This window comes from Martes martes (genome assembly GCF_963455335.1).
Source record: "Martes martes genome assembly, chromosome: 5".
NCBI classification, from domain to species: Eukaryota; Metazoa; Chordata; class Mammalia; order Carnivora; family Mustelidae; genus Martes; species Martes martes.
This window is the reverse complement of record NC_137892.1, coordinates 120,270,359-120,284,451: the sequence shown is the minus strand read 5'-3', so window position 1 is coordinate 120,284,451 and position 14,093 is coordinate 120,270,359. Positions and strand designations below refer to the sequence as shown.

The following is a 14,093-nucleotide window of genomic DNA, read 5'->3' as shown; positions in this document are numbered from 1 at the left end:
TCGGGCAGGCGTTTCACTAAAGCTACGAGGAATACATAGATTTAGTGAAACGCCTGCCCGACATATATGGTAGCAAGTTGCCGATGAGTATTAATTTATCTCTTGGAGGTCAGCTTGGAGATTAATATGGGAATTAGTAATCATACTTTGTATTTGAGCTGTTTGTACTTTGTAGATCTTTCCACACGATCTCTAGTGATCTTCATAGCAAGCCTGTGTTGTAGGGATAGTTATTTCTGTTTTGTTGAGAAGAAAACTGAGGCCCACCCAGGTTAGTTGGCTGGTTCACCGTCTCTTTTCTATAATCTTTCCGGCCACTTGTGAGGTGAGGTTTCTCAATCTTTCTTCATCACGATGAGTGTCCGGACACTCACTAGTTTTGGGCTTTATTAAAGTCATTCATTCCCATGCAAGGCTGGCCGGATCACACCCAAAGCGCAGGCGGTGTGTTCGCGGTCTCCATGACAGCATTCCGGGTGTAAATACTGCTGGGTCTCCTGCAGGGGAGGGCAAATTGAGGACTGCGCATGCGCTTTGTCAGACAGTGCTTGAACTCGGAGGCTCCCGTAGAGGGAGGGAGAAAGATGGCGGCGTCAGTGCTGGAACGTATGGGTAGGGATTTCTTAGTGGTTTAGGCGCGGTAGAGGGGAGTGGAGGTGGGAGTCTGAATTGACCGCTTGTGTTAATGTTTCAGGTACATTATGGATGCAGAATCTGAGGGGGAAGCTGGCCTTAGGGTAAGTCTTTCACATCGGAGTTTCAGAGGGCTCAAGGCCTCCTTCCCACTTTGTCAGTTAATTACTGAGCGCCTATGTGCCACCCACGGCATTGAGGCTCCCGGGCTGGGGAAGCGAACGAGATAGGCAGTCTCTGCTTGGTCACTCCATCATTCCATCGCCGCAGCTCTGAGGGAATCAGGATACCCTGTTTGGGGACATTGTAAATCTCTTCTCTAAATAATCTCTGAACATGGTTACACTCTCCCAGCCGTGTTGGGAGCGTCCGACCTTTCTAGTTACCTCTCTGGTTAACTTGCTTCCCTGGAGCAGGGACTGTGCTGTAGATCACCGCCCTTTACAACGTGTCTGGCATTGTGTTAAACGCTTTATTATGCATCATCTCATTCTCATAATATCTTGCATAGTGTAGGTATTGATGGGCTCATTTTCCAACAAGGAAATTGAAGAATAAAATGACTTCCCTAAGTCTCCTCGAATCACTGGAAGTTTTAAAGCTTTATACTGTATTCTCTAGAGCATTCTTAGACCTCAGGACAAATGCGTTTTTTTAAGGTTAGGGAATGCAGTTAAGTTAGAACTGTTAAGGAGTCTTTATCTGCCACCTTCTCGTCCCTCTTACCCTCGTATGCAGTACAGCTATTGATAGTTGGAGATTGATAATCTGAATATAAATTATCTGATCGGCGCATTTGTTGGAATTTATTTTGGTTTAGTTCATAGGCTTCGGGGACAGATAAGTTGGGTGTGTATCCACTTTTTAAACTGTATGATTTTGGAAAAGTTACTTCTCTTTTCTAAGTTTTAGTACTTACATATGCTAGGAGAGTAATAGTATCTATGTCATAGATTTTTTATGAGGATTAAATGAGGTAATGCATATTAAGTGTTTAGTATTGTGTATGGCATGTAACAGTCCCATTCTAAATTCTAACTGCCATTACTGTTTTTAATCATTATAAATTGTTACTGAGTTCACATTATAATTGGCTCTGTTTCCAGTTCTTTGGTCAGGAGACCCAGGAGGTGGGCTAAAGAAGAAAATAGGAGGCAATGCCCCTTAGGATTTGTCTATACTTTGCTTTTTTTTAAGATTGTCTCTTATTATTCCATCCTAGCTATGCTAATTTCCTTACTTCACCTGAATATGCTGTTATTTGCTTCTTGGCTTTCATGCTGTGCCTTCACTTCCTGTCTATAATATGAGTTCTAATTATTTAAACCCTGTTCATATGTTTCTTATGTAGATAATCTCAGATCTCACTGGAAAGAAAGAAATTAATCTCTTCTTTTAGCACGTGTGTCTCGAATAGTAGCTTCATGTTATGTTTTTGTGCCCTTTACCAGCTTGTATACCCTGGATAAGTATGAATAGTTCTCGTTTCTCTTTATAGTTCCAGGTTAGGGTCTTGCACAAAGTGAATATTTTGTTAATGTTTGTTGGCTTAAACTGTCCTGCACTGACTTACACTTGGCAGCTCTGAGCAAGCAGCTTAAGCAGTTTGTCTTCAGTCTTTTTATCTATGTAATACAGGATTTTGCTGGATAATCCCTAAGGCTCTTTTTAGCCCTGAAGTTATATACTTTTATGAATCCCTATTCTGGACTTTCTTTTTTTAAAGATTTATTTATTTATTTTTGAGAGAGATGGGAGGGGCAGAGAGAGAGGGAGAGTAAATCCCAAGCAGACTGCCCATGGTGCATGGAGCCGGAGGTGGGGCTCCATCTCAGGACCCTGAGATCATGACCTAAGCCTAAATCAAGAGTCAGACACTTCACTGACTGAGCCACCCAGGCTCCCTGAAAATCTGGCTTATTAACCATCCACATGGGTATGACATGATAACAAGAACCTTTTGGAACAGAGAATTCATGCTCCTTAGTCTGCAAAATCCCTTGTCTGCCCCTCCCTGACCCCCTTTTTCCTGTCACTTTAGCTAATAGTGACTTTCACCTGGGGGCAATTTTGCCTCCATCCACTACCTTCAGCCCCCAGAGATATTTGACAATGTCTGGAGACATTTTTGGTTGTCACAACTCAGGCAGGGGGTGCTGTTGACATTTAGTGGCTAGAAGTGAGGAATTCTACTAAACATCCTACAAGACACAGGACAGTCCCCACAACAAAGAATGATCTGGCCCAAAATGTAAATATTAGAGAGGTTGAGAAACTTCTGAGTTTGTCATGGTTCAAAGTTGCTGGAATTTCTTTTTTTTTTTTTTTTGGTTTGTTTGCTAAACTCTTGTTTCCTTGTTTGATTGTCCTTGACTTTCACAAAATGAAATTATATTGAGTTATGACAATATATGTATCATTCCAGTCCTTTATTTTAGATTCTAACTGAGGCAAGATGGAGAATGTTCTTTTATTTCACTCTCAAGTGTGCGATTAACTTAATGTTAGATGAAGTAAATTGAGAACGAAGAATTTTTTACCTGGTGCATGTAATAACAATAACATGATATTCTCATGTTGAGCCAGAGGCCAGTATTATCTTCACTTGGGATTTGGGTGTACCTTGTATTAAAGTTCAAAATGAACTTTGAGCAATAGATAGGAAGTATTATTTCTCAAATTGTGACTTTTAAAAAAATTTTTATTTATTTGAGACAGAGAGAGAGACAGAGAGAGAGAGAGAGCACGTGGGTATGAGCTGTGGGGGGGGTGGCAGGCAGAGGGAGAAGCAGACTCCGTGCCAAGCGGGAAGCCTGATGTGGGACTGGATCCCGGGACCCTGGGGTCATGACCTGAGCTGAAAGCAGACGCTTAAGCGACTGAGCCACCTGGGTGCCCCTCAGATTGTGACTTTAGAAACTCAGATACTGTTTTATCTGAATTCTTAATCCTAAAGTTGGCTTTGTATTTGCTACTTTTCCATGTCTAATGACTATGGGTAGAATTTGAAAAGTGATACTCAAACTGAATCCTTAAATGTTGGTAGATGGAAGACATGAGAGTAACAGGAGTAAGGAAGTTCATATGCTAGTCTCAGTATACCACCTGCTTTATTATTTTTTTAAAATTTTATTCATTTATTTGACAGATCACAAGTAGGCAGAGAGGCAGGCAGAGAGAGAGAGAGAGAGAGAAGGAAGCAGGCTCCCTACTGAGCAGAGAGCCAACGTGGGCTTGATTCCAGGACCCTGAGATCATGACCCGAGCTGAAGGCAGAGGCTTTAACTCACTGAGCCCCCCAGGCGCCCTTACCACCTACTTTCTGTTTGAGGTCTGACAGTCTCACCACATTGTGGGCATCCGTGTGTACACACAGCATGTGTGTACAGGGACTTTGGAGAGTTGGTTCAGGCCTACCTTCCTGAAGCTAAAAGGACTTGAACTTCCCAATAAGTGAAAGGATGTAATAAATATCAGTAATGATACTTGACTTTCAGAATGAAAGTTAACTAAAAGTTAGTCCTGGATGCCTTTCATTTTTTAAAAAAGGTTTTAACTAGTTTAGATTCTTTAGAATACTAACAATGAACTAGGGTGCTAGGCAGACTTAAAATTTAATATTTGTTGGGAAAAATTTTACAGAAGGAAATGGATTCCAGCAATAACCCAGGTTCTCCTTTGTTAATTCCACAAATTTCCTTTTCTTGAGTTCATTTTCTCTAGTGAGTCTTCACGGTATTTCTTACTTAAAAAGGTCTCAAAAGTTGCAGGTTTTGAATTAGGTAGTTAAGTGTTGAATTAAAGATTTTTGATTTACTTTATAATTTCTTAATTTTCTGCTTTAATTTGGTATTATTCCAACAGTTGACCAGGAGAGAGCTTTTGATTTAATACACTCCTGAATTAAGTGCTGTGTTTGGAGTAATATATATATATATATATTTTAAAGATTTTACTTACTTATTTGACAGAGAGAGATCACAAGTAGGCAGAGAGGCAAGCAGAGAGAAGGGGAAGAAGGCTTCCTGCTGAGCAGAGAGCCCGATGCAGGGCTTGATCCCAGGACCCCGAGATCATGACCTGAGCTGAAGGCAGAGGCTTAACCCACTGAGCCACCCAGGCGCCCCGGCGTAATATTTTAATTTAATTTGATTATAGCTGTTTAGTATTTGCGTGATAATTCATTTTATGAGCCAGTTGAGCCCTGAAAGTATTGTAGGTATTCAGACATCTTTGTCGTTATTTATTCATAATGTATTTAATTTATTAAGCACCATATTTAATTCATTGAATGTGTATTGATTTGAGTATAAGACATTGCTAGATATGATGGATACAGAAAGCACAGGTCTTACCCTTGAGCATTTTTTCAGGCTGGTTGGTATAACTGTGATTTCATTGAAGAAGAATTAAATAGAAGCCAAGGGATTTGTGTTCCTGTAATCCTGTGTCAACCATGAGATTCAATATAGAATTAAGGTTCAGAGAGCTTCTAGAGATGATGTACTCCAATTCCTCTTTTCATAAAAAACTGGAGGCCCAAAGAGTTGATGAACTTAGTGTACCTCTGAATTACAGCAGCACAGAAGCAAGCAGTCATGATTACAAACTTGAGAAGAAGGTTTGAAATTGTGTAATATAAAGTTTACAGTTCACAGTGTTTAGTTTTTTAGAGAACAGGAGAGAGAAACTCTTCAGAGGGTCTGATTTAAAATAAATATTAATCAGCGTTTATCGTGTGCTAGGCACTTTAGGGTGCAGTACATTAATTATTTATCCACCACCGACAGAATAAAGTGGGCATTATTCTTCTCATTCTAAAAGTAATAACATCAGTTTTATTGAGCCCTTTTAAGTGTCAGGTTAAGTATTTTACTTAAAGTATCTTATTTGAGCTCCTTAAGAAGCCTGTGAGGTAATTATGGTTATTATTCCATATGGTTATTATATGGTTATTATTATTATTCTCATTTACCAACGAGAAAACTGAGCTCTGGAAAGTTACGTGATTTCCTTAAGGTTATTTATATCATATTAGAGTTAAGATTTAGACTCAGGTTAATTGGAGGGGGAGATGAACCATGAGAGACTATGGACTCTGAAAAACAATCTCAGGGTTTTGAAGGGGAGGGGGGTGGGAGGTTGGGGGAGCCTGGTGGTGGGTATTATGGAGGGCACGTATTGCATGGAGCACTGGATGTGGTGCACAAACAATGAAATCTGTTACACTGAAAAGAAATTAAATAATAAGAAAAAAGATTTAGACTCAGGCTTACTTGATTCCACAGTCTCTGTTCTCATCCCTTGGCTTATAGTTTTGTTTTGTTTTTTTTTTTAGGAAATTCTGCTAACATTATGTATCCTAGTCTTATGCTTTTCAGTTAAAATAGCGAAACCTAAATGTGGATGGCAAAGGTTTTGTCAAGTATTTTGATGGTACTGATCTTAATATCAGGATGTAAAATGGTGAACTTGAGGTAGAGCAGGAGAAATGAGCCAGGAGGAAAATAGATTTTTTTAAAAAATTTATTTATTTGTTAGAGAGAGAGAGTGAGCGCACAGGCAGACAGAGTGGTAGGCAGAGGCAGAGGGAGAAGCAAACTCCCTGCCGAGCAAGGAGCCCGATGTGTGACTCGATCCCAGGATGCTGGGATCATGACCTGAGCCAAAGGCAGGCGCTCAACCAGCTGAGCCACCCAGGCGTCCCAGAAAATAGATAAAAAAAAAAAAAGATTTTATTTATTTATTTTACAGACAGAGATCACAAGTAGGCAGAGAAGTAGGCAGAGAAGCAGGCAGAGTTGGGGGGGAAGCAGGCTCCCCACTGAGCAGAGAGCAGGATGTGGGGCTCTATCCCAGGACCCTGGGATCATGACCGGAGCCGAAGGCAGAGGCTTTAACCCACTGAGCCACAAAGGTGCCCCAGGAAAATAGATCTTTAAAGTTCTTTAGTCTGGGGGAGCCTAGGTGATTACGCTCCCTACTCAGTGGGGTGTCTGCTTCAGGATTCTCTCTCTTCCTCTGCTCCTCCCCTGCTCACGCTTGCTTGCCTTCTCTCTCTTTATGAAATAAATAAATCTTATTAAAAAAATTCTTTTTAGTCTGAATGGTTTATAAACTAAAAACAAAGGCTTTGCTAAGTGTATTATCCAGTTGCATAAACTGTTTGAAAATCTGCCAGTTTACAACAATTTTGAATATTTAAGTCTGGGTTGAATATTTACTTGGTATCCATGTGCCGGATATTGTCCTTCATGCTAGATTATAGAGAATGGTATACTTGCCCTCAGAATGCTCAGATGCACATTTACTACAGGAAGTCATTCTTCTACAGCCACCTTCTAGTACCATAGTCCCAACTCGCTGCTGCATGTCTGGCAAGAACAGAGTACGAAGATAGTGGGGAGAATGGTTGGTTGTCTGGGAGAAGGGATCAGTCGATGCCTTGCATTCAGGTGACATTTGAGCTGGAGCTTAAAACAGGATAAGCATTTCATTCAGGAGATGATGATTGAGGAAAAACCAATATAATCAAAAGTATAAAGATATGAAAGTATGTGGTTTGTTCAGAGAACAAGGAGAGTTTGTGTGGCCAGCCCATAAGGTGAATGAACCAAGATGGCCAGGGTTAGATTAGAAAAGGCCTTCTGTGTCTTACTAGGAATTTAGACTGTATTCTGCACAGCAGGGAAACACCCAAGTCTGTGTGTTAATTGGATATACCCAGACATTTAAAGAGCCCCCCCGCCCCCAGGTTGGGGGAAGTAGATAATATGATGAACTTATCTACCAGCTTCAACTCATGGCCAATCTTGTTTTATCCATGGCCCCTACTATCTCCCATCATATATATATTTTTTAAGATTTTATTTATTATTTGACAGATCAAAAGCAGGCAGAGAGGCAGGCAGAGAGAGAGAGGAGGAAGCAGGCTCCCCGCTGAGCAGAGAGCCTGATGTGGGGCTCGATTCCAGGACCCTGAGATCATGACCTGAGCCGAAGGCAGAGGCTTTAACCCACTGAGCCACCCAGGCGCCCCTCCCATCATATTTTGAAACAAATCTCAGACACCATATTATTTAATTCATAAATATTTCACTATATATCTCACTAAAAAGTATCAAATAGCCAGTTAATGTTCAAATTTCCAATGGCTAAATAACTTGTATTTTTAAAATTGCAATCAACATATTGAAATTAGTTGATATTTTAAGTCTCTTAATCAGTAGGTTCTTTATTTAGCTCTTTATTTTTCCCCTTGTAGTTTATTTGTTGGTGAAAGTAGGCTGTTTGTCTTGTAGAATTTGTACAGCCTGGATTTTGCTGAGGGTACGCGTCTCATATTGTTTAACACGTTCCTGTCTCTGTATTTCCTATATTGAATCTAGAAGCTCCGTTAATTCAGGGAATAGAGATGGTAATACTTTGTGGATGGTGGGTAGTGATTTCTTAACTCAGGAGGCATGTGATGCCAGCTTTATCTATTAATTTCTTTATCTATTAATTTCTTAAGGTTTACAAAATATTGTGATTTGTCTTGCCTACTCCACAAAACAGGAATTCCACAGGTTAAGTTAGGAATCCACTGTATGCTTCTTTAAGTCTGTTTTAGGACTGAACTGGCTTAAATTAGAGAGTTGGTATTTTTTGGCCAGTCAGGCAAGAGATCTTGAGTTAATATCTGTTTATTATTTGACTTATGCTGGTTATCAACTTTTTTTTTTTAGGATTTATTTATTTATTTGACAGAGATCACAAGTAGGCAGAGAGGCAGGCAGAGAGGCAGACAGAGAGAGAGGGGGAAGCAGGCTCCCTGCTGAGCAGAGAGCCCGATGCGGGGCTCGATCCCAGGACCCTGAGATCACGACCTGAGCTGAAGGCAGAGGCCTTAACCCACTGAGCCACCCAGGTGCCCCAGTTATCAACTTTTTACTCTTAGCTTTCAGTGAACTAGCTCTTTATGGTATTTTATGTAAAATTGTTCTCTGTTAATGAACATCTAGACTGTTTCCACTTTGATCCTTAAAGAGTTTGGATCAAAATGGAGCCGATGTGGTTCAGGAGATTTGTGGAAAACACTCTGAGTGTCTTTTGTTTTACAGGCTTCTTTCATCTCATAATGTTTTACCCCAATCACATATCCACACTAGTGGGTCTCTGGATATTTCTCGAAAATGGGAAAAGAAGAATAAAATTGTTTATCCTCCACAGTTGCCTGGAGAACCTCGGAGACCAGCAGTAAGTTTGTGGGTAGAAATAATCTCTTGGGTTGCCTGGGTGGCTCAGTCATTTAAGCATCCAGCTCTTCGTTTCAGCTCAGGTCAATCTCATGGTTGTGGGATTGAGCCCTGCATTGGGCTTCCAGCTTGGTGCAGAGTCTGCTTCAGAGTCTTTCTCCCTTCCCCTCTACCTTCTCCTCCTCCTTGAGCGCACGCCCTCTCTCTCTAAAAGAAATGAAATCTTTTTTTTTCTTTTTTAAAGGAAATTATCTCTTAGAGCCCTTACTCTTATGTGGCTAGCATTGATTTATTGTTCTACGTGAAGAAAGGGAAGAAATATACCACAATTTGTGTGATCATTAGATTGATGCAGAGGATGTTCTAGATTTATCTTCTTGGTAGTTTTAAAAGATTGTCTGTGTTTTACTTGTTTGCCTTGACTTAACCTTCTGTTTGGGGGCCTTAACTCTGTAACTAAGCTGATAGCTTGAGACATACTGACAGATTTTTGACCCTTAAGAGGCTCGCTAATGCATTATTGGTAGTGAACCATGAGGAGGTGGCAACCTCCTTGACCATGTTTAAAATCGTATGTTTGGTTTTCCAAAGTCTTAAATTTGAATATAGACACACTTAGTTGTGATTTTTTTGTCTAGTTTGAATTTAATCATTGGATTCCTTTCAGAGATACTGAGTTTTTTTTTTTTTAAGATTTTATTTATTTATTTGACAGATGGAGATCACAAGTAGGCAGAGAAGCAGGCAGAGAAAGAGGATGAAGCAGGCTCCCCGCTGAGCAGAGAGCCCGATGTGGGGCTCGATCCCAGGACCCTGGGATCATGACCTGAGCTGAAGGCAGAGGCTTTAACCCACTGAGCCACCCAGGCTCCCCAGAGATACTGAGTTTTATCTCATTTTTAGCTGCTTGGAATTCTTGTACCCTCTCCATACTGCTTGTGAGTGCTCTAGTCTGAGATACAAGACTAATTTCTAGCTTAATGTGAATTTGCTGTAGAATACAAAGGTGTCTGTTAAAAAGCTTAAACAAGTAATGATAACATAAACAAGATGGAAGCATTTGAATCCTTGAGAAAATAAATTGTGCTTCAAAATAGAAAATTAATTAATAACTTATTAATACATTCAGTGGTGTTAATTATAAATCATTCAGTTCAGAAAACATCTTTTAAAAGCCTTTGGGATTTAAGGCTGGTGTATAATCAATATCATCTAAGTAATGTCATTTGCTTAGTTTTTATATTGGTTTGACAGCTTGCCTTTCATTAGGATTCAATTGGTAAGTATTGGTCTGAGTTAGTACAGTTTTATGTTGTTTTTTTTTTTTCTTATTTACGGGAGTTAATTTATTGATTTAAAGAGCTGCCCCCTCATTGGGGGAATAGAGATGCTAATAGTTTAAACAAATAACTTTCTAACTTTCATATTTTATTTTTCCATCAGAACTTAAAAATTAGATTTGTGACAGAATGTGTGCTGTTAGGTATTGATTCCATTTTATAATTAACCAAAGTTTAGGAAAAGTTACATATTTCTACAAATATAAATAATATATTTCCTATTATTTTTTTTAAGGGTTTAAAAAAAATTTTTTTTATTTGACACAGAGATAGAGAGTACAAGTAGGCAGAGCAGCAGGCAGAGGGAGAGGGAGAAGCAGGCTTTCCGCTGAGCAGGGAGCCCAATGTGGGGCTGGATACCAGGACCCCAAGACCACGACCTGAGCCGAAGGCAGCCACCCAACCGACTAAGCCACCGAGGCGCCCCATAAAAAATATTTCCTATTATTAATGAGCTTTCTTTACTTCTTGCTTGAGCTCTTTGAACTTAGATATTAGTTGAGAAAGAAATCATAACAACATTTGTCAGGTCCAGAATCTAAAAGCAAAATTTTGTATTTATAGTACTAGTCTTTTTGAATATTAAACTAAATGCGCTTCAGGATATATCTCTAGTGGCAAAATTCAGGTAGTTAACAGTAGATCACAGATTTTGTTTGTGTGAATAATCCTTTTGGGAACAAACTGACTTTTAGAAAATACTTCAACATTTTCTGACTTTAAATAGTACTTGTTAAATTGACTTGGTGCATCATTTATACCTGTTATGATTGAAATATTAGTGCCTTTCATTAAATACTAGCTTAATAATGGAGTAGTTTGCACACCTAGCCACATGGTTCTTATACTGTCATTATGTGCAGTGTGACCTTGCCAATCTGCTAACCGCAAACATTTTAAAAATTAGTTTTATCTCTAATTTAGAAGGGGGTCAGACAGGGGCGCCTGGGTGGCTCAGTGGTTAAATGTCCAGCTCTTGGTTTTGGCTCAGGTCAAGACCTCAGGGATGTGAGATTGAGCCCAGAAGTAGGCTCTGCCCTCAGAGGGTGTCTGCTTAAGATTCTCTCTCCCCCTCTGCCCCTCTTCATGATTTGTGCTTTCGTTCTCATGAATAAATAAAATCTTAGAAAAAAAAATCAGAAGGAGTCAGGTAATATTTACCATTCTAACTCCTTCTGATCTTTAGCATTACTATATACAGTTAAAGTGGAGTGGATCAGGGGCGCCTGGGTGGCTTAGTTGGTTAAGCGTCTGCCTTTGGCTCAGGTCCTGACCCCAGGGTCCTGGAATTGAGCCCCGCATCAGGGTCCCTGTTTGTCGGGGACCTGCTTCTCCCTTTCCCTTTGTCCCTCCCTGCTTATGTTCTTTCTCTCGTTTCTCTCTCAAGTAAATAAATAAAATCTTTAAAAAAGAACAGTGCATCAGTCATGAGTAAATCCTATAGCAGTAAGTTAGAATGAATGTCACCAATTTAGGTATGTTTTGGGCCATTCCTATTATCTTTAAGATTATTTTCCCAGCTTAGCTAGCCCCAATTTCCAAACAATATAGAAACCCACGTAGACTTTTATCTTACCTGCAGCTTCATCATGGTGAAGAAGATGAGCCAGGGAGAAATTAAATGGCTTTATTCATAATAGTCAGCCCTTGTTAGTTTGGGCTTGGGTTTACTTTTGCAATATCTATGAAGAAAGCTATGTTAAATAAACTAAAAATATAGTGAGCCTATATCAAAACTCTTTGAACAACCCTTTCAGTAGGAGGCATGTTTTTAATTTATGGATTGACATACTGATAGTAAGTCATACTTATAAGTCATGTGAATCCCATAAGGCCCTAGTTTGGATTCTTACTAGGTGACACTTTTTTTCCCCCCAAAGATTTTATTTATTTATTTATTTATTTGACAGACAGAGATCACAAGTAGGCAGAGAGGCAGGCAGAGAGAGAAAGGGGGAAGCAGGCTCCCTATTGAGCAGAGAGCCTGATGTGGGGCTCCATCCCAGGACCCTGAGATCATGACCTGAGCTGAAGGCAGAGGCTTTAACCCACTGAGCCACCCAGGCGCCCCTAGGTGACACTTTTTTTTGTTTTTGTTTTTTTTTGAGAGAGAGAGTGTGGGAGTGGGGAGGGTGGGGTGAGGGAAGGGGCAGAAAGAGGAGAGAGAATCTCAAGCAGGCTCCACGCCCAGCACAGAGCCCCATGTGAGGCTCAATCTCATGACACTGAGATAGTGACCTGAGCTGAAATCACAAATTGGACACTTAACTGACTGAGCCACCCAGGCGCCCCATTAGGTGACACTTTTTTTTTAATCATTGGAGTTATTATATGCTTTTTAAAATTAGTTTCTTTGAAAGTTACTGGTTTAGACATATCATAATTTAGACTTAATTTTACTTCATTTGAATTACTACCTTGCATATTGTATCCTAACTTTATCTAATTTACTGTATACGTTGGTTAATAGTGACATTTAACTGGACTTCCTGACCTCCAACTTTGCCACTTTATTGATTTGCTATGATACGTTTGTCTGGTTTATCTTTAGAAAATGCCTTTAGACATTGCACCTGCCTAAAGGAAATGTTGAGCTTTTTTGTTTTAAAAGAGTATGATTGGATAACTTTCTTCTTTTTGGGTAAATACTTGATTCCTTTTTTCCCCATGCTTCTGCCAGGAGTACAATATCTTTTTTACAGAATTTGAAGATAATCATATACAGTTCATGTTTGGAGGTAGCCCATCTTGGGAAACCAAGAATTGAAGGATTTCTATATAAAAGATTTTATTGAGTATATTAATTTTTGCAGATGAATATTATCAGTCATGACAGTTCTTTCTTCTCCAGTGCTCCCTTGGACACTTTATTGCTGAAAACGTAATTGGGCTGTTGCTACAGTTTTCAGCCTGTCAGCTTCTATTGCAAACTGAAATGAAATATGCTACATATTAAAAGATGGCCACTTGAGAAACTGCTGTTTCTAAGGCATTTGAAAATTTCCAGGTGGAGTCAGAATGTTAGAAAGTTCTAAGGTCTCCTTGCTATTGTTTGCCATGACAAATATTTTCTAATTGTTTTAAAGGGGCGATATGGTGTAGTGGAAGGAATGTGGCTTTTGTAGTCATAGGGAAACTTTAAAGATACACTTGTCAGACATTGTGTTGGAGACTTCATATACTTCCTGTATGGCACTTTGACTCAACTTTGTCTCTCACAAACTTTGTGGTCTTAGATAAGTCATTTGATTTTTCTAATTTTTTATTTCTGGTTTTTACTTTGTGAAAGGATTATTATTATTTTTAATTTAAATCCAATTAGCCAACATAGAGTACATCATTAGTTTTTTATATGATGTTCAATGATTTTTTTTTTAAAAGATGTATTTATTTATTTGAGAGAGAGTAGGAGAGTGAGCGACCAGAGGAGGGAGGAAGGACAGGGAGAGAGAGAATCTCAAGCAGACTTTGCACTGAGTGTGGAGCCGTGCACGGGGCTCCATCCCACGACCCTTGAGATCATGACCTGAGCTGAAACCAAGAGTCTGATGCTTGAGCCACCCAGGTGCCCCTGTAAAAGGATCATAAAGTGTTTTCTCACTCTAGAGTTAGAGCAAATGAAATAATGGGCTTGAAAACTACTCTGTTAACTGTAAATTGTATAATTGATGATTGATTAAAAAAATGAAATGGGATATACTTACTACTCTAAATAGAAGATAATAAAAACTGACATTTACTAGGATCTTACCAGGTGCTAGGCACTGCAAAATGCTTTCTTTACATAGATTATTTTCTTTAATTCTCAGTATATTTTTATGAGGTTGGTATTATTATCTTCATTTCAAGGAAGAAGAAACTTAGGCAGAGAGGTTAAAGAGCT

General features: G+C 39.4%; 1 protein-coding gene across 5 annotated transcripts in view; it reads left to right on the top strand.

Annotated features, from left to right (window-relative positions):
* The first annotated feature begins 562 nt into the window (after window positions 1-562).
* Window positions 563-14,093, top strand: part of MRPL22 (mitochondrial ribosomal protein L22) — a 38,347-nt gene continuing 24,816 nt past the window's right edge. For 3 of the 5 annotated variants that reach the window (XM_080804419.1, XM_080804418.1, XM_080804417.1), the window contains exons 1-2: window positions 563-612; window positions 695-737. In XM_080804419.1, the coding sequence (XP_080660545.1) occupies window positions 702-737 (36 nt within the window). In that variant the 5' untranslated portion in view covers window positions 563-612; window positions 695-701. Of the gene's footprint in view, window positions 613-694; window positions 738-8,735; window positions 8,872-14,093 lie in introns of all 5 variants that reach the window. The other 2 variants (XM_080804416.1, XM_080804415.1) reach the window with 1 other exon arrangement.